The sequence below is a fragment of the Mesoplodon bidens genome (genome assembly GCF_964165515.1).
Source record: "Mesoplodon bidens genome assembly, chromosome: 9".
Classification (NCBI taxonomy): Eukaryota; Metazoa; Chordata; class Mammalia; order Artiodactyla; family Ziphiidae; genus Mesoplodon; species Mesoplodon bidens.
In genome coordinates this window covers 42,102,219-42,129,248 of record NC_138166.1, presented here as the reverse complement: position 1 = coordinate 42,129,248, position 27,030 = coordinate 42,102,219, and the positions used below count along the sequence as shown (strand labels likewise).

The 27,030-nt window shown below is 36.2% G+C and overlaps 1 protein-coding gene across 1 annotated transcript in view; it reads right to left on the bottom strand.

The window, feature by feature from the left end:
• The window catches only part of THSD7A (thrombospondin type 1 domain containing 7A), a 451,454-nt gene that overhangs the window by 11,786 nt on the left and 412,638 nt on the right, over positions 1 to 27,030 (bottom strand). The window contains exons 15-23 of the mRNA XM_081244020.1: positions 25,853 to 25,986; positions 21,277 to 21,430; positions 17,911 to 18,055; positions 16,435 to 16,550; positions 12,884 to 13,001; positions 12,488 to 12,633; positions 11,895 to 12,069; positions 4,488 to 4,661; positions 306 to 401 (exon numbers count right to left, since the gene is read on the bottom strand). Of these exons, the coding sequence (XP_081100146.1) occupies positions 306 to 401; positions 4,488 to 4,661; positions 11,895 to 12,069; positions 12,488 to 12,633; positions 12,884 to 13,001; positions 16,435 to 16,550; positions 17,911 to 18,055; positions 21,277 to 21,430; positions 25,853 to 25,986 (1,258 nt within the window). The remainder of the gene's footprint in view (positions 1 to 305; positions 402 to 4,487; positions 4,662 to 11,894; positions 12,070 to 12,487; positions 12,634 to 12,883; positions 13,002 to 16,434; positions 16,551 to 17,910; positions 18,056 to 21,276; positions 21,431 to 25,852; positions 25,987 to 27,030) is intronic.

Genomic DNA, 27,030 nt, shown 5'->3' with positions numbered 1-27,030 from the left:
TTAATATATAAGATTTCTAGGAGAAACAATCTGAGAATTATTTACTTATAATCATTTATTAGAATTAGTATTTTAATTAAATTATAGCAGCAATGTCTAAAATGGCTGGGTGAGGGAGAATTTAATTGAAACATTAAACAGTAAAATAATTTGTCATTGGTCATTAGGTGCACAGCTCAGGTGTCGTGAACCCAACCACGTGTGGAATACTGAAAGAATATCTTTGTTTTCTTAATTATTTTCTTTAACCAATTACATGCATGTTACAGGAAGACTTTCAAAGAACAAAGAAATGGGAGGTTTACCTGTTACATTTATACCATCTGATCTTTGACACCAGACTGTTCGGGAAGAGCCCTTCCAAGCACTAGCCATCCATTTATACTCGTAACACTGTCCATCTGCAGGAACACAATAAACATTAACAGAGGCATTCTGTAGGCCAGCGGAACAATCATGGAGATAGGGTATTAATAAAATATTTATAAACAATTGGAAAGGGATGAGAAGTCCATCCTGAATGATTCAAATGTCAAGTTATTATCCAGAAGTTGCCATATAAATGTTACAAAATTCCAGATACATACCTAAATTCCAACTAATTTTCCATGTCTGCTCTCATACTATCTAATGTGAACCTGGATTTTCAATTTAATTTTATGTTTATTTGAAGTATTATAAAATATCCAACATACAGACAAGGACAGAGAATAATTTTTAAAATATTCAATTACCCATCATTCAATTTTAACTAATATTACCATTTAGTCATATTTGCTTTAGTTTCTTTTGGTTGTTGATGAGTAAAAAAAGTAACAAATAAACTTGATGTTCTATTACATTGCTTCCTGATCTGATCTCCCTCCTTGTTTCTCCAGGAATACCCAGTCTTCTGAAGTAGATACATGCATTTCTGTGACACGTTTTTTATTCTTTTAATATAAATAGAATGTAAGTATAAATATATACAACCTATAAATGATTTATAGAATTATTTTTAGGTTTTGGGGTTTTTTGTTTTTTTTTTTGGTCTGTGTTGGGTCTTCGTTGCTGCATGTGGGCTTTCTCTAGTTGTGGTAAACGGGCTACTCTTCGTTGCAGTGCACGGGCTTCTCTTGTTGCAGAGCACAGGCTCTAGGCACGTGGGCTTCAGTAGTTGCAGAGCGTGGGCTCAGTAGTTGTGGCACATGGGCTTAGCTGCTCCGTAGCATGTGGGACCTTCCCAAACCCCAGGGGTCGAACCCATATCCCCTGCATTGACAGGCGGATTCTTAACCACCGTGCCACCAGGGAAGACCTTTAGGCAGTCTTAAAAATTTTTAAGTATCATACTGATACATATGATACATACATCTTTTTGAAACTTAATAGTCAATGTTATATGTAACATAAAATGTTATAAATGAAATATTTCTATGTGATTTTTTTAATGCAGACATAGTCAATTTATTTTAACTGCTACATAGAATTCCATGGTACTATCTACTACAATTTATTTAGCTATTTCCTCTATGGGTGGACTTTTAGGTTGTTTTCAACTTACGCTATTATAACAGTGCCTCAGTGGTCAGTCTTGTGCAAGCCTCCTGGTGCTTCTTCAAGGTAAATATTTAGAAGGGAAATTTCTGGGTATCATTGTAGGGATAGCTGAAACTTTACTAAATACAGCTCATTCTTTTCTTTAAAAGGTGACAGTTTATATACCCACCAGCACTGAATAAGAGTTACTATTACTCTAAACCCTCACAAACATTTATAAATTCCAGATTTAAATTTCTTGTCAGTCTTGTGGGTATGGAAAGCTATCTTGTCATTTTTAACTTGTAGTTGATTACCAAAGCTATTAAACAGTGAGAAAAATGTTTTGGGGCATTTAGGTTTCCTCTTGTGAATTGCTTATGTATATCTTTTGGCTCCCCCCACCCCTTTTTTTCTACTGAAATCTATGCCTTTTCATATTGGGTTGTGGGAATTTTTTATTCTAGAATAACAATTCTCAAATTATGGTCCAGGGACCAGGGAAGACTTTGACATTCTTTCAGAGTACGTGTGTGAGGATTTTCCCCTTTAACAACACACCTGGGTAAGTAAGGCTGGATTTTCTTCATATGCATAAACTAAACTAAGATGGCAATAGACTGAATGCAGAAGCACAGAAGAGAAGCCAGCTGTCTTCTGTTAAGCCAGGTGTTAAGCCAGAGATTTGAAAAAGTGTAAAACGAGACCATGCCTGTCATTAAAGTTATTTTCTTTTTGTTTTGGAAAATAGTTATTTTTCAGGAAATATTTATGGTAACAAATTGATTTATGATTGTTTTAAATAAATTATCAAATATTTTAAAACATCAGTTGTCATTTTTTAATATGAAAAATTTTGATATATATAACTCACAGAGAAAGGCAGTTTGGGGTACTCAGCAATTTTACAAATATGAAATTGTCTTGGAATGCTGAAAAGATTTAGGATAGTTGTTCTAGACACTAATTCCTTAAAATTGACTTCACAAATATCTTTTCTAAGTCTGTGGCTTGTCCCGTAACTTTGTTTATGATCTATTTTACAGTGTAGAAGATTCAAATTTTGATTTAAAAGAATTTTTGTTTTTCATTTTTCTTTATGATTTTGGTGTTGTATTGGGGAAATTTTCATCATCTTTTTTTTCTACCCAACTTTGTTTTATTTCTTAAGATTTCACAATAAATGGGAGTTGTCTGTTTCTTTAAATTTTAGTAAAACTCATAATTAAAGCCATTTAGGTTTTAGTGTGTGTGCATGTGTGAGAATATTTGATAGACTTGTGTTTTTAATAGTTGCAGAATCTATGGTTTAGCTTCTCTATTACTCTTGATAAATAACATTCTAAATTGTCAAGTTTTTACATTTATTAGCAAAATTTTTTCATAGAATTATATTTTTAAACACTATTTTATTAGTAGTAGTAATTTTGTCCTTTTCTTCATTGATTTTGCATGAGGTGGTCTATTTTGTTTGGTCAAAAAAACAAGCTATTGGTTTTGTTGATTATCTTGTTTATTTGTTTTCTATCTCATTGAATTTGTATTTATCAGTACTGTGCACACTATTTCCCTTTTTTTTTAAAATTGGGTTGAAAGTCTAGCTCTTTTTATAAATTTTTTTAAAATTTATTTTTATTTTTTGCGGTACGCGGGCCTCTCACTGTTGTGGCCTCTCCTGTTGCAGAGCACAGGCTCTGGACGCGCAGGCCCAGCAGCCATGGCTCACAGGCCCAGCCACTCCGCGGCATGTGGGATCTTCCTGGACCGGGGCACAAACCCGTGTCCCCTGCATCGGCAGGCGGACTCTCAACCACTGTGCCACCAGGGAAGCCCGAAAGTCTAGCTCTTATTAAACTTTTCTCCCTCCTATATAAGAATGTAAAGCTTCAAGTTACCTTCTAAGTACTTCTGTGCTGCATCTTGCATAACATTTGATATGTAATGCTCTAGAAATGTAGCTTTCAGTTTTCACTTCTGTGTGGGCATGGGGAGAATTTCTTTGCAATTGTTACTGATTCCTAATTTTACTTCATTGTCATTTCAGCGTAAACAATTCTTTTTCTTTTCTTGGGGATTTATTGTAACCTCTGACCTTTCTCTCCTTTACCTACCCAGGAATATGAAATGTTTTATCTGGTTGGTAAATTTGGGAAGACTTAACTAAGAAGGTGGATAATTCTATAATTCTTGGGTTAAGGCATCTAGCTCAATTGGCTTTCATTCTAAGAATTGTTCTCCAACATTCTAAGCCTTCTTCAACTTTTCAGTAATATAGGTGTTGTTTTGGCTCCTATTTGCTAATATATGTCATACTCAGTTGCTTCAGAACACAAGCAGGAATGAGAGGGTTGTTTGTTGAGCAAGACATTCTCCACTAGATAACAATACTTTTTTTTTCATTTAGATTTCTTGTGTTCCCAAACGAGAACATTTTAATGCTCTGTGGTTCTTGTGAATGTCATCTATTGCTTATATTGGGTGCATGGCTCTATGTGTATGTACACATATACACACAGACATATAAAGATGTATTTTTATATATGCTGTATGTCAAATTCAGACTAATCCTTACCAATACTTAGATTTATCAATTTCCAAGAATATAGTAAAATATCTCATTTTGCTGTTGCTTTGTAGTTTTTCTTTCTCTATTTTGATTTAAATAAATTAAGGATATTCTTAGATTCACACATCATCAGGGTTGCTACAGGTGTACAAATAACTTGCTCCTAATCATCTCAGCCTTCTTTAGCTCATAAAACTTGGAAATATTTTTACAATATTTCATTTATGAAGGGTGATGAGACTTTTTTTCTCTAAATATTTAGAATTCAGAATCATACCCTTAATTCTCAACTTTAAGGGATATCTTAGCATATTTGCTTATTCAACAGAAAATTTTATATCTTATACTTTTGTTTATCAACACAAGACTAAAATAAATAGATTTTATGAATGGTAGCACTCACCATCACATGATTTTGTTTCTAACATCTGTTCTGGGCACAGATGTTGATTCTCTAGCTCTTGTATAATCACCGCCCTGGAACGGACCTGTATTCCACCAAAACCTAGGTCCTCACCATTCACACAGGTCAGCTGACACAGGCTCCAGGAAGACCACTCCTTCAAATAACAGTCACCTGCAAAACACAGGTTTGTAGTTTATACCCATACCCATAAAGAATAGCCAGCCAGATCATCATTTTATGTTTAACCCGACTGAGCAATGTTTTTAGGTATGCCAGTCATTCGTGATATTTGTAAGATTTGTATAAGTATTTAATATTTGCAAGTTTGTATGCGGTTTTGTTAGTTTGTATTAATAGTGTTATTTTCTGAGTGGATGGTACTGAGTATAGCATATGTGTTGCTTAATGATATCAAAGGTAAACTATGGTTTGAAGGAACTTGTCCATCATGATTTCCCTTCTCTTAAGTGGCAACAATACTTGATTAAAACCTGCTACTATCACTCTTGTCATTATCATCATAAAAGGTTTTACTAAGCACTTGGTACTATTAAAAGAAAATCAAAATATACATAGGACTTGTCTTCTAGGTGTTCAAAATTTCAAAGAGCTTGAAGTCCAAGGCTGCTTGGTTTCTGTTTCTTCCCAAAGTTGTGGAGGTGAGACAGCTAACCAAGCAGCTGCAGTAGTGGCAATAATGTGCACAATTCCCTCTGATCTACATCTTCAGTCAACTTCCTCCCTTTTTTCAATTATTTATTGAAGAGTAATATACATGCAAAATGATGACACATCATAAATGCATAGATAGCTGAATTTTCACAGTCTGATTAAATACCCATGTAACCAACCTCCAAATCAAGCAACAGAGCATTCTCAGAATCTCAGAAACCCTCCTCATGCTATACATGGAATAGAACCATATGTACTTTTTTAATGTCTGGTTTCTTTCACTGATTTATGTTTTGAGAACCATCACATATTTATGTTGCTCTAACTTGCTCATTTTTACTGCTGTGCTTTATTTATAATATACCACTATTTACATTTCGATTCTACTATCGATGGGCATGTGGAGAGTTGTAAATTTTTCCTATTATGAATACTGCTGCTGTGAACATTTTAGTATGAGTCTTTTGGTGAACTTATATATGCATTTCTTTTGGGTATATAACAAGAAAATAGTTACAGTTATATAGGAATTGTTGGGCCATAGTATATCATGTGTTCATCTTCAACCATTTTCAGAACAGGGAAGATTTAATGAAATACACCTTTCTCATATACTCATTCATTCTTCAGGACTGACTGCTTGGTGATATTATTCAGAGGATGCAGTACATTTTGCTAAACACAAATCCATAAGGGATTCTTATCACTTTAATTATTCCAGCCATATCACATGAATAATTTATATTGCCTTATATTATACTGAAGATATCTAATGTTAGCACAAAGTTACCTAGAGATCTGATTAATGAAAAAAACTTCTTGTGCCAGGATTAAGAAATCCTGGAAAGACATGAATTACTGACTAACAAATACATGTATAATACTAAAGTGGAGTGATCTTTGTACACCTTTACTATAGTGTGTCATTATTACTCTGTCTAATGTTATCCTAAAATGAAGAAAATTCTAGTAAATTTTGGAAGTGCTAAGGAAAAAGAAACTAAGAAGATTTTTTAAGTAGTCAAAGAAAGTTTTATAAATATTTATATCCCCTAGGAAATGCTACTTTTGGCTTACTCAGTTTTTAATTATGCAAGGGAAACTATTAAAAACAAGATAGAGAAACTCCTGTCAATATTAATGTAGTGTAACTTCACCTCAGTGACTGCAAACTACATGGAAGTAAAATATACCTTTTTACTAATAGGCTTTATCTCTGTGCTTGTATCACTTGACATAGTGTATTTTGACACAAAACTCAATAAATCTTTTAATGGTAGTCTGTGGATTATATAATTATCACTCCAGAATAATCCATGTCAAGCTTCAAAGATTTAATAACAGCAAGGCACTGACTTGTACTAAATATATTTTTATATTTTGACCATATAAAACATTGTAATAATAAAACTACACTCTGCCTACCAAAGACATTAAGTGTCTGAAATGCATTTCCTACTTCAGTATTCTACTCTTTAAAGCTTATTAGCGCACATTCTGCTAGCTTTCAAAAGCCATCATTGGAGAAAACTAGCAAGAGAGGAATGGAAATGAATAGATTCTAATTTACAGGAGAAGACCAGCCTCCTCCTGGATTTGTAATTGCTTCAATTAAAATGGTGAATTGCCCTGTTCTATGCTACTATGGGATCTTGCAGTTTTTCTTCACATCGTTTACCACAGATTTCTTTATTTTATTTTATTTTATATTGGAGTATAGTTGATAAACTATGATGTGTTAGTTATAGGAATACAGCAAAGTGATTCAGTTGTACCCATACAAGTATCCATTCTTTTGCAAATTTTCTCATTTAGGTTATTACAGAATATTGAGCCAAGTTCCCTATGCTATACAGTAGGTCCTTGTTGGTTATCTATAGTAGTGTGTACATGTCAATCCCAATCTGTCCTCCCAATCTGTCCCTCCCTGCCTTTCTCCCTGGTAACCATAAGTTCATTCTCTAAGTCTGTGAGTGTTTCTGTTATGTAAATAAGTTCATTATTATCATTTTTTTAGATTCTGCATATAAGTGATATCATATGATATTTCTCTTTCTCTGACTTATTTCACTTAGTATGATAATCTCTAGGCCCATCCATGTTGCTGCAAATGGCATTATTTCATTCTTTTTAATGGCTGAGTAATATTCCATTGTATATATGTACCACATCTTCTTTATCTGTTCCTCTGTCAATGGACATTTAGTTTGCTTCCATGTCTTGGCTATTTTCAACAGCACTGCATTGAACAGCAGGTGCATGTATCCTTTTGAACCACAGTTTACTCTGGATATATACCCAGGAGTGGGATTGCTGGGTCATACAGTAGCTCTATTCTTAGTTTTTTAAGGAACCTCCATACTGTTCTCCATAGTGGTTGTACCAATTTACAATCCCACCAACAGGAGGGTAGGAGGGTTCCCTTTTCTCCACACCCTCTCCAGCATTTATTGTTTGTAGATTTTTTGATGATGGCCATTCTGACTGGTGTGAGGTGACATCTCACTGTAGTTTTGATTTGCATTTCTCTAATACTTAACAATGTTGAGCATCTTTTCATGTGCCTTCTGGCCATCTGTAGGTCTTCTTTGGAGAAATGTCTATTTAGGTCTTCCACCCATTTTTTGATTCGCTTGCTTGTTTTTTTGATTTTGAGCTCCATGAGCTGTTTGTAAGTTTTGGAGATTAATCCCTTGTCAGTCACATTGTTTGCAAATATTTTCTCCCATTCTGTGGGTTGTCTTTTCATTGTGTTGATGGGTTCCTTTGCTGTGCTAAAGCCTCTAAGTTTAATTAGGTCCCATTTGTTTATTTTTGTTTTTATTTCCATTACTCTAGGAGATAGATCAAAAGAGATTTTGCTGTGATTTATGTCAGAGTGTTCTGCCTATGTTTTCCTCTAAGTTTTTAGTATTCTGTCTTACATTTAATTTTCTTAATTTTATTACAGAATTAAGAAAATTCTTAATTTTCTTTTTTTGCAACAGGCTGATGGTGGCCTTGTAGAATGAGCTTGGGAGTGTTCCCTCCTCTGCAATTTTTTTGGAAGAGTTTCAGAAGTGTAGGTTTAACTCTTCTCTAAATGTTTGATAGAATTGGCCTGTGAAGTCATCTGGTCCTGGATTTTTGTTTGTTGGAAGTTTTTTCATCACAGTTTCAATTTCAGTGCTTGTGATTGGTCTGCTCATATTTTCTATTTCTTCCTGGTTCAGTCTTGGGAGATTGTACCTTTCTAAGAATTTGTCCATTTCTTCCAGGTTGTCCATTTTATTGACATAGAGTTGCTTGTAGTAACCTCTCATGATCCTGTATATTTCTGTGGTGTCCATTTACCTTCTTTTTCATTTCTAATTTTATTGATCTGAGTCTTTTCCCTTTTTTTCTTGATGACTCTGGCTAATGGTTTATCAATTTTGTTTATCTTCTCAAAGAACTGGCTTTTAGTTTTATTGATCTTTGCTATTGTTTTCTTTGTTTCTATTTCATTTATTTCTGCTCTGATCTTTATGATTTCTTTTCTTCTACTAACTTTGGGTTTGCTCTTCTTTCTCTAGTTGCTTTAGGTGTAAGGTTAGGTTGTTAATTTGAGATTTTTCTTGTTTCCTGAGGTAAGACTGTATTGCTATAAACTTTCCTCTTAGAACTGCTTTGCTGTGTCCCATAGGTTTTGGATCATTGTGTTTTTATTGTCATTTGTCTCTAGGTATTTTTTGATTTCTTCAGTAATTCATTGGTTATTTAGTAACATACTGTTTAGCCTCCACATGTTTCTGTTTTTTACAGTGTTTTTTTTTTTTTTTTTTTTTGCTGTAATTGATTTCTAATCTCATAGCGTGTGGTCGGAAAAATTTCAATTTTCTTAAATTTACCAAGGCTTGATTTGTGACCCAAGATGTGGTCTGTCCTGGAGAATGTTTCATGTTCACTTGAGAAGGAAGTGTATTCTGCTGCTTTAGGATGGAATATCCTATAAATATCAATTAAGTCTAGTCTGATCTAATGTGTCATTTAAGGCTTGTGTTTCCTTATTAATTTTCTGTCTGGATGATCTGTCCATTGGTGTAAGTGGGGTGTTAAAGTCCTCCACTATTATTTTGTTACTGTTGATTTCCCCTTTTATGGCTGTTAGCATTTGCCTTATATATTGAGGTGCTCCTATGTTGGGTGCATAAATATTTACAATTGTTATATCTTGGATTGATCCCTTGATCATTATGTAGTGTCCTTCTTTGTCTCTTGTAACAGTCTTTATTTTAATGTCTATTTTGTCTGATATGAGTACTGCTACTCCAGCTTTATTTTGATTTCCATTTGCATGGAATATCTTTTTCCATCCCTTCACTTTCAGTCTGTATGTGTCCCTAGGTCTGAAGTGGTTTGTATTAAATGCTGTGACCAAAAGACATAGATGGACCGAATGGATATAAAACCAAGACCCGAATATATGCTGTCTGTAGAGACCCAGCCATAAAAAGAACAAAATAATGCGATTTGCAGCGACATGGACAGACCTAGAGATTCGTCATACTGAATGAAGTAAGTCAGAGAAAGACGAATATATGATATGGCTTATATGTGGAATCTAAAAAAATGGTACAAATGAACCTATTTACAAAACAGAAATAGAGTCACAGATGTAGTAAACAAACTTACAGTTACCCAGAGGGAAAGTGGGGGGGATAAACTGGGACATTGGGATTGACATATACACACTACTATATATAAAATAGATAAGTAATACGAACCTACTGTGTAGCACAGTAACTCAGTACTCTGTACTGACCTATATGGGACTAGAATCTAAAAAAGATTGGATATATGTATATGCTTAAGTGACTCAGTTTGCTGTACAGCAGAAACTAGCAAAACATTGTAAATCAACTATACTCTAATAAAAATTAAAATAGGAAAAAAAGCCAGTAATGGCACTGGCACAAAAACAAAAATATTCATCAATGGAATAGGATAGAAAGCCCAGAAATAAACCTACACACCTATGGTCAACTAATGTATGACAAAGGAGTCAAGGATACACAGTGGAGAAAAGACAGTCTCTTCAATAAGTGGTGCTGGGTAAGCCGGACAGCTATATGTAAATGAATGAAATTAGAACATTCTCAAATACCATACACAAAAATAAACTCAAAATAGATTAAATGTAAGACCAGACACTATAAAACGCTTAGAGGAAAACATAGGCAGAACACTCTATGACATAAATCGCAGCAAGATCTTTTTGGATCTACCTCCTAGAGTAATGGAAATAAAAACAAAAATAAACAAATGGGACCTAATGAAACTTAGAAGCTTTTGCACAGCAAAGGAAGCCATCAACAAAACGAAAAGACAACCCACAGAATGGGAGAAAATATTTGCAAACAATGCAACTGACAAGGTAATTCATCTCCAAAATATACAAACAGCTCATGCAGCTCAATATCAAACAACCCCCCCAAAACAACAACAACAACGGAATTAAAGAATGGGCAGAAGATTTAAATAAGACATTTCTCCAAAGAAGACATAAAGGTGACCAAGAAGCACATGAAAAGAGGCTCCATATTGCTAGTTAATTATTAGAGAAATGCACATCAAAACCATTCCTGGGCATATATCCAGAGAAAACAATAATCCATAAAGATACATGCACCCCAATGTTCATTGCAGCACAAATATCATATGATATCACTTATATGTGAAATCTAAAAAAATGATACAAATGAAGTTATTTACAAAATAGACTCCCAGATGTAGAAAACATTTATGGTTATCAAAGGAAAAAGGTGAGGGATAAATTAGGAGTTTGGGATTAACATATACATAGTACCATATATAAAATAGATAATCAACAAAGACCTACTGTACAGCACAGGGAACTCTACTTATATTTCATAATAATCTATATGGGAAAAGAATCTGAAAAAGACCATATACATACACACACACACACACACACACACACCTGAATCACTATGCTGTACACCTGAAACACAATATTGTCAATCAACTACACTCCAATATAAAATGAAAATTAAAAAAGAATTCACTTCCAATCTTGTTCTTTTCTAGCCCACCAATACACTGTTGCCCCCATATCTTTCTTAAGGCCATAGGGTCATGCTTGACACTGAGGTTATTTTGACCTTCTATCTACCCTAAAGTCCTCTGCATCAAGCCCAAATTCCTAATCATTAACTTATCACTTCCTGCTATTTATTTCTAAACTATTTGATATACAACGTTTGCTTTCTACATTTTCCTGCTTGCACCTCTGTGTCCAACACTGAATCAGAATTTCTTTCATTCAAAATTTTCTTCCATAATACTATTTTTTCTCACTCTTGAATGGTAATTTACCTAGGGGTAGAATTTTAGCTATTATATCTAATAGCTAATATATTTTAGCTAATATATCTAGGGGTAGAATTTTCATACTCTCCCTGTCAAGCATGAGCCTAAGGCCTTAATTTCTATTCTTTGCAGAAGTTAAAACTCGAGGGGGGGTGAGTGTCAACAGAGGCCACGTAGGAGAACTGGACTTCATCCCCACCTGGCAGTAAGGAGGCAGTGCCCCCCCCTCATCCACACTACAGTGTCTAGCTGTTGGCACAGATATTACTGAATGAGAAGACTGCCGACATCTCTTAACTTAGACTTATACATGCAACCCCTTCTCCACCCTGGTCCTGGTAAGGAATGGCCAAAGTACGAATTCTGTTTTGCTGTTGTTACCTGGGCAAGGCTGGGTGCAGGTTTCCTCAAGAACCACTTTTTTATTACCATCTATAATGGGTTCAATATCAGTACAGAATTCTTCATCCACTACCTTGCTGAAATCATCAGCGGACCCATCACTCACTACACAAGAAATATTCCTTGTTTTGGTCCCTTCGCCACACTGGGCATCCTGAAATGGAGGAAGAAATAACTAATTAGGAAAAAAAATAATTCATTAGTTAGCTCATCGTTTACAGTCATCTCTGCACCACTGATTTTGATTTATGAGCAGTTAAAGGAGCATTTGAAACCCTAGGGAAGAAGTCCTATAGGGCACTAGCTATAAAGCATAGCATGAACAATTTATTTGTTTTCTAGCCAAAGACAGGCAAATAAATTTTCATTAAAATGAATCAGTCTCCAAATGGTTTTAAAATACAGGACAGGGAGTGCTTGTTATCGAAACTAATTAAACAGTTATGAAATGGCAAGGTACCTAAAATCTTTAACAGGAAACATGCTATCTGTAAGCTCTGAAAATATTTCTGAAACCAAGTCTCTCCAGATAAAGAATACACACTTCCATACAACTTCTTGAGATTGGTTACCTGCACTTGGCATGCAGACCACTGGCTGTATTGCCACCGATAACAGGGCTTCACTGGGCAAGGCTTAGACTGTTCCATCAGGGCAGGGCATGGTCTTCCATCACCCTGAAAGGGCTGGGTTACTGTTCTTCTTCGGATCATTTTTCCTTTAAGAGATACAAAGTTTTGCAACCTCAGTGATACACTACAGTTGTGCAAGCATACATCTTATTGGGAGAAGGTGTCAAAGACATTTCTTCCGAGATTAGAGGAACAAGTAAGGCTTAGATGTTTTGGAAAGAAAGATACCCTGATTCAACCTTTCTGCAGATTATTTGCTGTGACTTAAAGCAAGAGGGACATTTTATTTCATATTCCTTGACCATCAGTCTAATGCCAAATAAAGCACCAACAAACCTGTGAGGCCACATGTTTGAGAACACTCTGACCAAGGAGACCAGTCAGAAAGCTGACAGTTCACAGGACATTCCACCATGCAGGACGTGTTCATCTGCCAGTTCTTCTCCAGGCCAAGCTGAAAGGATAGAGGTAGATCTATTTGTACTGACGGGAAGGCATGACCACAGTGCAGTGTTGATGGAAGGAGGAAGGAAGGGCAAGATTGGAGCAGGGATAAGAGGAGAGGAGAGGAAGAATAAGCAAGACACATAATAAAATAAAAAGATGTCTGCAGGACAAGGACCCAAACTGTTAAAAATATAAAGTGGCTCAATCCAGGAGAGTGGGAGCAAAAGGAACAGGATGAAAGAGGAGCCCATTTACTCAATATACTTATATATTGAATTTTTTATATAAAAAATGAAAAAAGGAAGATTTAATCTCCAAATTAGTTGTATTTCCCTAAAGGAGGAATAAATAGGTGGAAGCACAAATATTTTCTATTAGTTAAAAACCAAGAATATCATCAATATACAGATATATAATTGTATTTTGGGGATATTATTTATTTTTACATGTGCATGTCAAACTGAAAAAAGAGCGAGGTTAAAGCAATTGCCACTCAAAACCAAAAATATAATGTACTAAAATAATATAAAATAGTTTTAAAGTAAGCTACCTCTCTCAAAAGGAGGGGTAGGTCACTAGAATTTTTATTATGAATATTTTATATACATTTATTATTTTTAAAAAAAGATTTTCTCTTCTAAAACTGATCTCAGCAGGTAACTGTGGTGTAATTGTTATTTTGGCATTAGTCTCTCATCAGATAATAATGTTGTGCATTTTACTGCATTAAGTAGCATTACTTATTTAAGTATTCTACCTTTAAAATAAAGGATGAGATTTCAAACTCATCCACTGTATGTTCAAACATTTAAAAAGTCAAAGGTACAAAGTAGCATTGAAATAGAAAAATTAAGAGCTTGTTAGGAAAGTGCAATTTTTAAAATTAGTAATCCTTGGGGATTTTCAAGACCTTTTTTTATTTCTGCATGAAAGTAAGTTTATAGTGTCTAATTTATAGAGCAGAAAATGGCAAAAGAAAATTTTTCTGAAATGTTATGTTGCAGTTCAAGTAGAACTCTTGGCTCTAAGTTATGCACTGAGAGAGGGTCAGATCGATGATTTATGAACCAGATCCCTCTGTAAACACTCTCATTATATTCTCCATCAGTAATACTTGACAAAGCTGAGTATTTGGTATGAAAACTTTTACCATATCACTTAATTTAAAATTAAATTAAATCACTTATAATCACTGGAGATTAGAAGTTTTAAGGTGATATGATAAAAATGATGTGTTAAATTTAAGGTACCTAATAGTTTCATGGAGAAAGGTTTTGAATCACCGAATCCAACTACTACTGGCTTATTTATTTCGCTAGAGGGTTAAAAAGGATGTCTGTTTACAGATATTTTGGGTACCCAGTAGTAAGACATTTCAACTCTGTACTACTTTTTCTCTTAAATTTGTTGTAGCTCCTTTTTCTCCTCTCTCTCTATATCTATCTACCTACCTATCTACCTATCTACCTATCTATCTATCTATCCTATCATCTATCTAATCTATCATTTACCTAAACATGTTCAGGGATAAAAGAATAGGAAAGGAGAAACCAGTTATTAGGTATCTGGTGAATTAATGTCTGAAAAACATCAAAGACAAAAGTGCTATATAAATGCTGGATGGATTTAACCCTAATTTTCCTCTTTGTTGGACAGTAATGCCATCTTTCTTTTGGGCTGTTAGAGAAACAGCAAGAGTTAGCTACTGCTATTGCACTCAATTCAGGGTTTGCACATGTATTAGTAGGTAGGCAATCTACTGTTAAAAAAGATAGCCAGCTTTTCTCAGGGCTATTATTTAAGTCTACTGCTTTTTAGGGTGGATAAAATGGGATATGAGTTGTTTAATCCAATTCCTGCAGAGAGTAGCACTGCTCTCCCTGAATACAGTGTTTACTAAAATGTTATGATTTGAATCCCTGTCATCACAGTATTCAAACATTATAATATTTGTACATAAAAGTAAATTTATCTAGGCTCCTGGATACTTAAAATTATTTCTCAGGTTTTTACCCACGTTTCACTTAAGAAATAAAAGGCCCTATTTATATCTTTGTCCTGTAGTCATGAGATATTTAAAAACTGGTCTTGTATAATTTGGGTTTAGCTTTCTAAAAGCTCTCAGAGCTATTAATAGTTATCTCATTCTGACCCAGGAGGACACTTACATGTGCATCTGCAAAAAGAGAGACATATTAACCAACTAGAGGTAGACCACAGAAAGCTCTCCAGCCTGTATATAACTATAATAACATTCATTAATAATAATGTTATTTTTATAATGGTCACATCACTTCGATGTTATTAGTTTCAAAGCCAGACTGATTCAGGTATAAAATTTCTGATGAAATCTAAAGCAGTATTTACTAAGTTATGGTATAAGATGACAGAGCAATTTATTAACTCAACAATTTGTTTTCAGCACACTTGGGAGCTCTGTTCCCATGGACAGAGATACAGATAGTTAATTAGGTCCACGTGATAATATCAAAGATATCAAATGGATTAAAATATTTCCATCTTGAGTTTTCCCTTAGGAGTTTGAATAGTTTACCATGAGCTTATAATAACCCCTAGGATGTGTAGACAGAAGTCATGGTCCCATGTCTACTGAACCCTAATGAGGTTATAAGTTCCTCCTGGGTGTTGCAGGTCTATGGAGGCTGTTGCTTATCTTGGTTCATGTTTAACCCAGTGGCCTCAGATGCAGGAGGAGTCAAAATCTGTCAGGAATGTGAGTGCCCTTTTGGTCTGGGAACCAGACAAAATAATCAAAACCCAAAGTGTAGCTTCATGAAAACTACCGAAGGACAACAACTATGTTTTCTCGCGTTTCCTAAGGTCATATTAGAAATGATAGCATTACTTTTGTAAATTGGAGAATTAACAGTTACAATTCTCTGTACCTAAAAGACACTAATGGCAGACTCTATTCCTTTGTTTGAACTTCAAGCTCTCTCTTATCCAGACCTGAGTCTTAGACTCTCACAGCTGGGTATTAGATCCTAATATCAAAATCTGCTACCAAGCCACATGCGATCAATGTTGTGCAACAGAGAGAATGAATGATGGCTCTTGGCAGGTGTCCCAGGCAACACAAAATTCATATGAAATTACAAAAGATGATGAGTAGTCTGATTAAGATTTATTGCCTTTATTCACCTTGATTACTTATTGTTCCCCAAGCATTTCTTTCAGAATAGGCTAATTAGCATACCTTTGGGCTCCAAGCAGAACAAAATACAGGGAATTATGTGTAGAAATCAGTAGTGTTGGACAGTGTCTCTTTTCAAGAGGGTGTTTAGCAGCCTCTGAATAGTGCCGAAAACATCTTCTGGCAATGAGCTGCATAAAGCGCCGGTCAGGTCACTTGGCTCAGCATGAATTGAAATTATTAGGGAAGAATTTACTTGCAAAGACATAACGAAGCATCCCCTTACCTCTTCACAATATTTCAGGTTAACCGACTTGCCATCACTTCGCACACAATCCAACATCCTTGTTTTCATGCCATTTCCACAAACTGCCTTCTCACTCAGCTGGCATGTACTCCAGTCTGGAAGGGAGGGAGCATATCTGAACAGAAGGCTATGTATGAACCGGATTTCAAATGAAACTCGGATGACCTGAATCCCATATTTAATTCACAACTGCTTCCTAAGCCCCGCAATCAATCATCCCACACGCAGAGCGTATGGGCCCCGGCTTTGAACATATCTGGGGTCAAATGGAAATGCTGGCGTTGCACATCGCTACAGGGACTATTCCTGAGGCAGATGTCTCCCTGACAATCTTGCTAGCTAGCTGTTTGGTGATACTGTAGAAATGGCTGTGGCCTGCAGATCAAATGTCATTTAAAAACTTTTTTCCTAACGAAAGTAGAAATTTAAATTTCAACATTTTTATTTCAGCAAAATAATCATAATTTTAATGGCTTGTACTTTAGGTAGTTATATCCAAATAAAACTATCTTTCACTTACTGTCCGTACTGTAGAATACTGTAAAGTGTACGCTTATTTATTTCAAAATCACTTTGGCCATATTTATTTAATTCCCTTTATTATATGTCTTTTGCAAAATAATTCTTTTATCTTTCTTTCCAGGGTAACGTAGCATGCCCCAGAGAACTGTGATTTCATTCTGTCATGAAAGGAAACTGAAGAGAAAAACCAAAAGAAGCAAAAAGCCAATCTGACTGCTGTGTGTCACTGTACAGTTTCTGGGGTTTATTTTGGTGTGAAAATTACTTGTGAAAAATTCCAAAATAAGCTTCAGTGTTGCCCTAAGTCATACAAACCATGAAAGTCTTCTTTCTTAGAGTATATGCCTTGATGGTATGAGATGAGGGTTTGGGAAAGAAATGGAATTTAGAATAAGCCTTTTTTCTAAAAAATACTCATCTATCTTTTTTCACCTATACCTTTGATAATATTTATATCTCTGAAATGTTTATATTCTCTTCACGCATTTCTTGGCAAGCTTAAGATTGCTGATGTCTTTACAGCAGACTAATCATGCCTATGAACTGCCCCCACAGAAAGAATTGTTGTTCCAGTATTCACAGTGGTTAAACACATTCTGAAGAAGAAAGACATCTTTCAAAAAACTGATACCCATGGGAAGATATATCTTTTATGTGCACCTTCTGAAAGTGGGAGGGTGGCTTAAATAGGAACCCTTAGACTATTCTCCGTCTGCCTTAAGAGCTAATGTCTGTGTGATAATTTCATTCTCTATTTTGATGTTTATTAAAAATAAATATTTCTTTCATTTAATACGGAATTATTTCTGGGAGAGTAGGCAGCATGTCCAAAAGGCACGCAGACGGAGTTGAACAATACTTCCAGAAATGCTGTTGAGCTGACAGGCGTGGAATTTGGCCTTTAACTCTATAAGGAGATGACTATTCACATACCTGTTACATTATAATCATAGTGGAAGCAGTTTTTGTTCAGGTTACAGGGTTCCTCCTCAACAGCATCAGGGCAGGCTCTTCCTTCATCAGCAGGTTGTCTGATGGGATCAGCTGACCTTTGCCGGAAACTGCTTTGATTGCAAGGCTGTCAAAGAATAATATAACTCCTCAGAAAGGTGAATACTCAGCCACACAAGAGCTAATGTATTAGGGAGAGCACTGGGGCAAGAGTTAGAACCTTTGGGACACTGGCTAACTTAAACAATCTCATAACACCTCCGTTTCTTCATTTATTAAAATCAAGGTGTTGGATGAGTTTCTGATGTTCCACCTAGCTCTAAGATGCTGGGGCCAGGGAAGGTTGTCTGCCTTCCAGTACACGAAGAACGTTGCCTGCTATCTCAGTTCTACAGTGATCAAGGCACCCACTGCAGCTGCTGCAGGTGATGTGCCCTGAGCGAAACAGGATGGAGAAAAAGAGGTAGCATTCTGTGCTTTGGATACTGACCCAAGATAGTTAAGATACATGTCTAAGGAATAATTTCAATGAGACCAGATTCTGGCATCTTCCTATACACAGGAAAGCACTCAAGTCATTAACTAGAGATGTCTGTTTTAGTGAGTAGCAGTAATCTTTTGATGTCTGACTGTATGTTCTTTCCCAGCAAAAAACTCCTATTTATCCTGGCTCCTCCTTCACCTTTTCAGAGCAGTTCCTCAGAGCTATCTAAAAGGTTGTCTCCCAGGCTATAATCCTCAGTAAGATCCCCAAATAAAGCTTAATGTGCAACTTTTAAGCTGTGTGTGTTTCTTCAGTCAACAATGCTTAAGAGATGTGTCTAACCTGAAAAGATATCTGCACCCCCTTGTTTATTGCAGCACTATTTACAATAGCCAAGATATGGAAAAAAACCGAAGTGTCCATCAATGGATGAATGGATAAATAAGTTGTAGTATAATTATACAGTGGAATATTATTCAGCCATAAAAAATGAGGATTCCTACAATTTGTGACAACATGGATGGACCCTGAAGGCATTACGCTAAGTGAAATGTCAGACAAAGATAAATACTCTATGATCTCACTTACATGTGGAATCTAAAAAACAAAAGAAAAAACAAAACTCATAGAAAAAGAGATCAGACTTACAGTTACCAGAATTGGGGGTAGGAGAGAAGGGAGAATTGGAGGAAAGTGGTCAAAAGGTACAAATTTCCAGTTATAATAAGTAGTAGGGATGTAATGTACAACATGATGACTGTAGCTAACACTGCTGTAAGGAAAGTTATTAAGAGACTAAATCTTAACAGTTCTCATCACAAGCAGAAAATTTTTTTCCTTTATTCTTTTCTTCTTTCTTTTCTTTTCATCATACCTATTTGAGAAGATGGATGCTACTGAACCTATTGTAATCATTTCACAATATATGTAGATCAAACCATCATGCTATATGCCTTAAACATACAATGATGTCTGTCAATTATTTCTCAGTAAAACTGGGAGAAAAGCCTATGTGTCGAATATTAATAGATACATCACATCATCCATACACAAACACATACATATGGTCATATTAATTATTGTAGATCACTAATACAGAAATTATAATCTATCTATTTATCTAATGTAGTTGACAGGACCTGAAAAACGGTTTTAAGGGTGAACTTTAAATAACTAGTTATATACAACCTTTATTTTCCTAATGTGCACACATATATGCACACAAACACAACTTAGCACTAATTAAAAAGACTGGTTGCCATTCTCCTACTGGTACAGTCTTGTTTTGAAAACATTTGGTTACTAAGATGAGAAACAGTAACTTCAAATCTGATGCTATGGAATTAAATAGAATAGAAAATCATTTGCATATGCTTGTGAAACAGCTGATTTTTTTTTTTTTTTGCGGTACGCGGGCCTCTCACTGTTGTGGCCTCTCCCGTTGCGAAGCACAGGCTCTGGACGTGCAGGCTCAGCAGCCGTGGCTCACGGGCCCAGCCGCTCCACGGCATGTGGGATCCTCTCGGACCGGGGCACGGACCCGTGTCCCCTGCATCGGCAGGTGGACTCTCAACCACTGCGCCACCAGGGAAGCCCAAAACAGATGATTCTTAATTGCAGTTTAACCTGTATCCAAGTCAACTGCCAGCCCTGTTTTTCTCCTGCTCTATCAGTTGGCTGCTAATCAGCATCTTTAATAATGTTAACACTGAAATAGAAAATTAATTTCTCCTTGAAATCATGTATCTGTCCCATATTATATTTCAGCAAGTTAATTCCACATTAGATGTATCTTTTCCATGATTTGATGCCATTCTGAAGTGTGCAGCTTTACCAAGGTGCACAAGGGTAAGCCAAATTTCCCACATCATCAGCCAGTTCTGTTTCAAGTGACTCTCCTCCCAGGGTCCCATGGAAGAGGCCCTACGGGCTGCTGAAATCTAGACGCTTTGTGTGATTGGAAACTCTCAGCTGGCTTTCCAGGCCCAAAGAGACTCAAGAGTCAGTGTGTGGAAAGAGATTCACTGATGCACAGCTTTCTTCTTTCTACTCCCATTCTTACCAGGATCTTTTGCGTTTTAGTGTCAATACTCCTGCTGCCATACGCCTACTGTGTGAAAGATTATTCCTACAATTTTAAGTAGATTGGGCAAAAAGCAAGGGATGATAATAACCTGACACCATTAAAGTATTTTTACTAGATTTTCATGCTTTTTCCCTCTACCTGGAAGGAATCATTATCACCACTGCAGTTTTTAACATGCTGTGAATCCATAAGCAAACGTAAAGGCATTTTGGGACTTCCCTGGTGGTGCAGTGGTTAAGAATTCGTCTGCCAATGCAGGGGACACGGGTTCAATCCCTGGTCTGGGAAGATCCCACATGCCACGGAGCACCTAAGCCCGTGTGCCACAACTATTGAGCCTGTGCTCTAGATCCCACGAGCCACAACTATTGAAGCCTGTGTGCCTAGAGCCCATGCTCCGCAACAAGGGAAGCCACTGCGATGAGAAGCCCGCGCACTGCAACGAAGAGTAGCCCCTGCTCTTTGCAACTAGAGAAAGTCCACAAGCAGCAATGAAGACCTAACACAGCGCCCCCCCCCCCAAAAAAAAGGCATTTTGTGCTGGGTTTAGGAGGATGGTGGAGGAGCATAAAGCTTGCAAGAGGTTGAGCTGTTCCAGTGTCAGTCCAAACATTGCTGATTTTAAATGGCACTGTCATAAGAATGAAGTAGCCAAAAATACGCCTTGCTTTGGTAACTAATTTAGTAACCAAGCTATTATTTTCTTAATAATATTTTTAAAGCTTTAGTGGTAAGGAATTAAGCAAATTCTACATTAATAAATGGTTAATTGTCTCACCAAAGTGCATCGGGTCCATGGACCCCATTCAGTTATCACACAATCCTCGGGACATGGTAATTTGCACTCTCTAGAGCCCAGAGGCATCTCTTCTGGGTCACAGAGGTAATCCTCTACATGGTCAGAAGGGCCATCCGCCGTGTTCTGCATGCATCTAGAAGAAAACATACCTATCAGTGAAGGAACTGGGACAACTGAACAATGGCCAACCTGTAAGGTACAAGGTTTTTCATAAGACATCACCATGGAGGTGGGGGATGGGAAGCTTTGCATTTAATAAATAAAATTCTCACAACATAAAGACATAAAAGGATCTCTACCTCCCATACATAGTTGTATAGCTTATGATTTAAAAATCTGTGCTTGCATGTATCATCATAATCTTTTAAAATTATAGCCACTGTGTATACACTCTGTGTACATAAACTATGTGTCTTCCTCTTAAAGGAGAGGGTCATTTACACCCATATATGATGCAGAAACTAATGAGTTCACCAAAGATATTCATAGATGGGTTACAATTTTGGAATATAATGCATGTTTTTCTTCTGAGGAAAATGGTGAATTCCATGGAGAAGGCATATTCATATATGATGGAAGACAAGGCACACTGAAATCTCCTAGGGAGAGATTTCAGTAAGTGGTTTTGAGAAAGTAACTGATGGTATTTATCAAGTTGTTTTGTCATTTCAAAAGTAATTTTAGGGGCTTCCCTGGTGGCGCAGTGGTTGAGAGTCCGCCTGCCGATGCAGGGGACACGGATTCGTGCCCCAGTCTGGGAAGAGCCCACATGCCGCGGAGCGGCTAGGCCCGTGAGCCATGGCCGCTGAGCCTGCGCGTCCGGAGCCTGTGCTCCGCAACAGGAGAGGCCACAACAGTGGGAGGCCCGCGTACCGGAAAAAAAAAAAAAAAAAAAAAAGTAATTTTAGCTTCCCATCTGCTGATAACCTTCAAAGAAAGGCAGAAGTGAAGAGACAATCATAAGAATAAAAGCACAAATTCTCTAAACGTGGTTGTTGGGATCTTCCTATATCTTGACCTTTTTTATTGTTAGTTTTCTTTTTAACAGAACAAATTCAAACATTTTATTACATTTCATTCTATTGTAAGCAGTCATAAAGGGCTCCTTAGTCATCTCTTGGGAATCTAATTAATGTGGCTAGTACCAGACTTAACTTTTACTGTAGTTAATAATCTCTCAAGGCACTTTTCGAATAGAAGAGAAAAACTTTATCCCTCATTTGTAACTCAGAGAAGGTCAAGCAAATTAATAGGTTTGGGAAGAGAACTGCATTGCAGGAGATGAAAAGGAAGGCTTGAGCTCTTAAGCCTCTCAAACCCATTGCAATGTTTTAAACTGTTGGTTGCATTACATTACCAATTATACCTGGAATGTCAACTTTTCTCAGGGATTTACAATCAGTAGGGACATTGCATCTTCACAAATCTCCTCTGCAGAATCACGTTTCTATACAGCGCTGCTAATTTTAAGAGAAATGTGGTTTTCCTGTGGAACGCATTCAAGGACTGGAAAACTAAGCTGTTGGTTATGTCTTAACTGGGTTTGTAACCTGGAAAAATATCCACACAAATACCCACCTCTGCATTTTTTGGATATTGAATAAATATATAAAAAGTAATCACAAAAATATGCAAATGTAGACAGACATTTATATAGTTCCATTGTTGAAGGAAAAAAATAAATTATAAATTTCTCTGGGAGAATTTGTTTCCCAGGAAAAAAGTTCTAGCTTCAGTGGCATTTTAAAAATGTTCTGTTAAAAAAAAAAATGTTCTGTTGACAGCAGCTATGAGAGGACCTGGAGCAGACGGGACAGTTCAATCTCCAAAGTTGGATTTGCTAAGAAAAGATTACATTAATGTGAGGCCCTGACATGATGTACAAGGATTAACTTGCAAAATTACCTATTGATTCAAAGTTAAGGACAGATGTTCAATACTCTATTAAGTAGTTATGTGTATAAAACTTTGTTTTCAAAGGTATTTCTTTTCCTTCAATTTTTATTATACATGTAATAGATTCATTTTAGGAAAATCACAAGAAATAATGAAAATTCACTACATTCTATCAGAGATAACCACTCTTAACAGGCTACTATATTTTAACATATATTTTCATTTCATTAAACAGGAGCAAACTTCACCTACTATCTGTACCATTTAGGAAAAACATCAACAATACATTATAAAAATCTTTTTGTGTTATTAACTGTGTTTCTAAGACATAATTTTTAATGATTACATTTGAATTCCATCATTTGAATGTGCCACAACTGCTAAAAAACCCTTCTTGTTGACATTCAGATTATGTTTTATTTATTTGAGTTAGTATTAATGATACTTTTATCACTGTAGAATAAATATTTGGATCAAGTCTTGAGCCCAAAGGAAAGCACTTTAAGTTCATTTGCTTTCTTCAAATTCCTGGCCTTTTCTCCTTTCCATAGGAGAAGGGATTATGCTGTGAGAATACTGAACTATTTTAGAAAACAACCACCAAGTTGGAGGCCAAGGGTGGGCCCAGATGCCCACCACAGTTGTAGCAATAAAGGGGCGCATTGCCTGCAAAAAATTCAAAAGCAACAATAGAAATAACCAAATCTGTTTGGTTTTTATTATCATCATGTGCTGGCAATTCTACAAAAATGTTAGTGAAAAAATATTCTTTCCCAGCAGGGCAAATCACTACTATTACTCAGTCTTTGATGTCACACCATCCTAAAAGAGAAAGAATGAGATATTTTGAAACCTGCTCTCTTATAGACTCTTCTGTCCTGAAATGTCACCCAATGTTTGCATCTAACAGAACATTTGACCTTAATTAGCAGAGGGTAAGGTTTGGGAGGTATACTACTGAATCAAGAAAGAAACATTATTACACAATCAGAAATTCCAATCAATACTGATCTTCTCTTTTCTCTGTTTGCATTAAAAATGTTTACTGGAAAAATAAGTTGACCAGAAAAGTTACTTTGTTTAAGATGTGTTTGGAAATGTTGAGAATACCTATTCACAAAGCAAAAAGAAGCAACGTATACACAGATAGCCGAAGGGAAAGCCGAAAGAAGTTCTTTATTATAATTTTTTTACTAACAAAAAACACAACCTGATCAAATTTTTAATATAAGAAAAATATTTTTATATTTGAAAGAGGAATTTTAAATTTGGCAGAAGATTGGTAGAAAACAGAATCTCTGTGTCTTTCTTCCCTGTTTCCCTGTTAACTCATTACCTCCACCCCACCTCATCCACCTTTAAAAGTTACTCCGTAAAATAACTTGAGAGTTCAGGTGGGCTTTTGAAAAAAGAGATAGAGACTATTTTTACTGGAAGAAATGTCTTACATAGTGTGTCAAGGTTTTATGATATAAACGTTAGCTTGTTCTACTTTCCTATTGAAACAGATTAAGAAATAGGAATCTTAAATTCATGAAAAATTATGTCATGAGTGAGAATGGGATTCTTCACAACAGGAGTTGTCAGGTTTTGGATGTTTTTATATTTTTCTTTACTGTGTGTCACTCAGCAGAGTTAGAAGAAACTGGTTGTAGTTAAAGAGTGACAAGAGACTTGAGTTTGAATGCAACTGTCACTTTACTAGGTGTGTGCTCTCAGCACATACTTAGTAAGTACTTCTGAATCTACTCTGTAAAGTGGAGATAATAAAGCCTCATATACTTGTTTCCCAGGTTCGAGACCTTTAAGGATCATATGTAGATGGTGTAGGGATAATTTAATGAGTTAATTTAATCATATTACAATTATTATAATAATTTAATTGTATTAGGTTTTAAGGAAGTTCTGTGAATATGACAGGGTCTCAGCTTGGAGAAACAGGATTTAATAAAGGGGACAGACATGTAGATGGATCTTTCAAAACAGTGAGGGGTATGTGGGGTATTATAGAACAAGGCTGCTCAGTAGAGCTTTCTATGACAATGTAAATACTGTGCTGTCTCACAGAATTGCCACTAGCCACCTCTGGCTATCGAGCACTTAGAATGTGTCCAGTGTGACTGAGGAAATGCATTTTATTTAATTTTAATAGATTTAAAGTGAAATAGTCACACGTGGCTAGTGGCTACCCTACCGGACAGTGTGGTTCAGAGAACAAATGAGAGGCACTAGCCAGCAGGGGGTTTAGGAAAGGCTTCCTAGAGCAGATGGCAGTATTCAAAAGATAGCCAGTTTGATACAAAGGATAAAGAGTTTACAAAAGATTATCACTAAGACACAGTTAGAAATATATTTGACCTTTAAGGAAGAAGTTACTGGGGTTGGAAAATCTGCATTCATTCACCTCGCATTCAATATGCAGCCCTTTCCCTGCAAGTGTACCTTGAAGCAAAGCTTCCTAAAATCAGAAGGCAGAGGATGATACACTGCTGCTGGAAGCAGATCCCTTTAGAGCTTTCTATGAACACAGACTCCATAAAAATAAAATTGAAGACAATTTCATTCAGGAGATTGGGAGGAGGGCAAGCTCATGTTGGCACATGAGAAATTGGGAGGTGGCTGTGCCTTTGCTTCTCTGTGTAACTAGGCTTGGCCTTACCTCACTTTTCGGGTTTGCACACCCTCTCCACAGTTGTCCCGCATGTTCACAAAGGTCACCTTGCAGATGCTCCATGGCTCTGTAACCCATATGTACTGGCTGCAGTCACTGTGGCAAGGGACGACCTCATACACCTGAAACACACACGTTCTCAATGACCTCACCTTCACGGAACTCCATGAGGTGAGTGGGAACACTTCATATCACAGTTCTCATGACATTCTTGTTTAGCTACTCTGAAGCCTTTCCTTCACTGTTCATTATTCTAAAAAAGGAATATAGAGGATCTCTTGAGAGTTCTAGCAGTGAAGGGTACGGCTAACTGTGTTGTATTGTGCTGCTCCTCTATCACATGGCAGCTGGAGATTGGACCTCATGGACCACATCAGACACATTCCGTACTTTCCTAGACTGACCCTTACCACATAGTATTGTAATTTCCTGGGCCATATGTCCTGTTCACAGTTTCATGTGTCTTCAATACTTAGCCCAGGGTGCTTGCTTATATGTCAGGCATTCTATAGAGATTTTTTGAGTAAGATGAATAAATGAATAAAAGAATTAATGAGTTAAGTAAGCATATAAAAGTAGCTGTTTTCAAGTAAGTATAATTTGGCCTGTTTTCCAAATAAGTATGTCTACCAATAAGAATTTTGTGTGTGTGTTCCATATATGAAACTAAATTAGAAGATAAATAATATGAAATAAAGCTATCTTAAAACTAACTAAACCTTAGAAGCAAGGTCTGAAATTGGTCTCATATTACACAGGTACAAAGCAGTGAGGGCCACATAAAACAAAGCAAATTGTCTCTGCTCTGGTGCCCATAAAGGCTTGCAGCTCCAGGTTTGGGGTGGTGGGGTTGGCTGTTTCAGGATTTTTAGCACAATGAACCAATTATGCTCTTTTCTCAGTGAGAAAGAAGAATGACTAAATAAATGAAAAAAAGGACCATAATCCACTGCAACAGAGCTGACTCAACCATTAAAGAAAAATGTCTCTTAAAAATCATTTCAAAATCTATGATAACTCTTATTTCCTATTTTATACACACACACACACAAATTACATGAATATTTTATATAATTATTTAATTCCAGAAAATTCTATTTAAATAGTCCTTTGGAGCCTTTCTTTTGTGCAAATTTTAGTTTTACTAAACATCCAAGTAAAGTGAA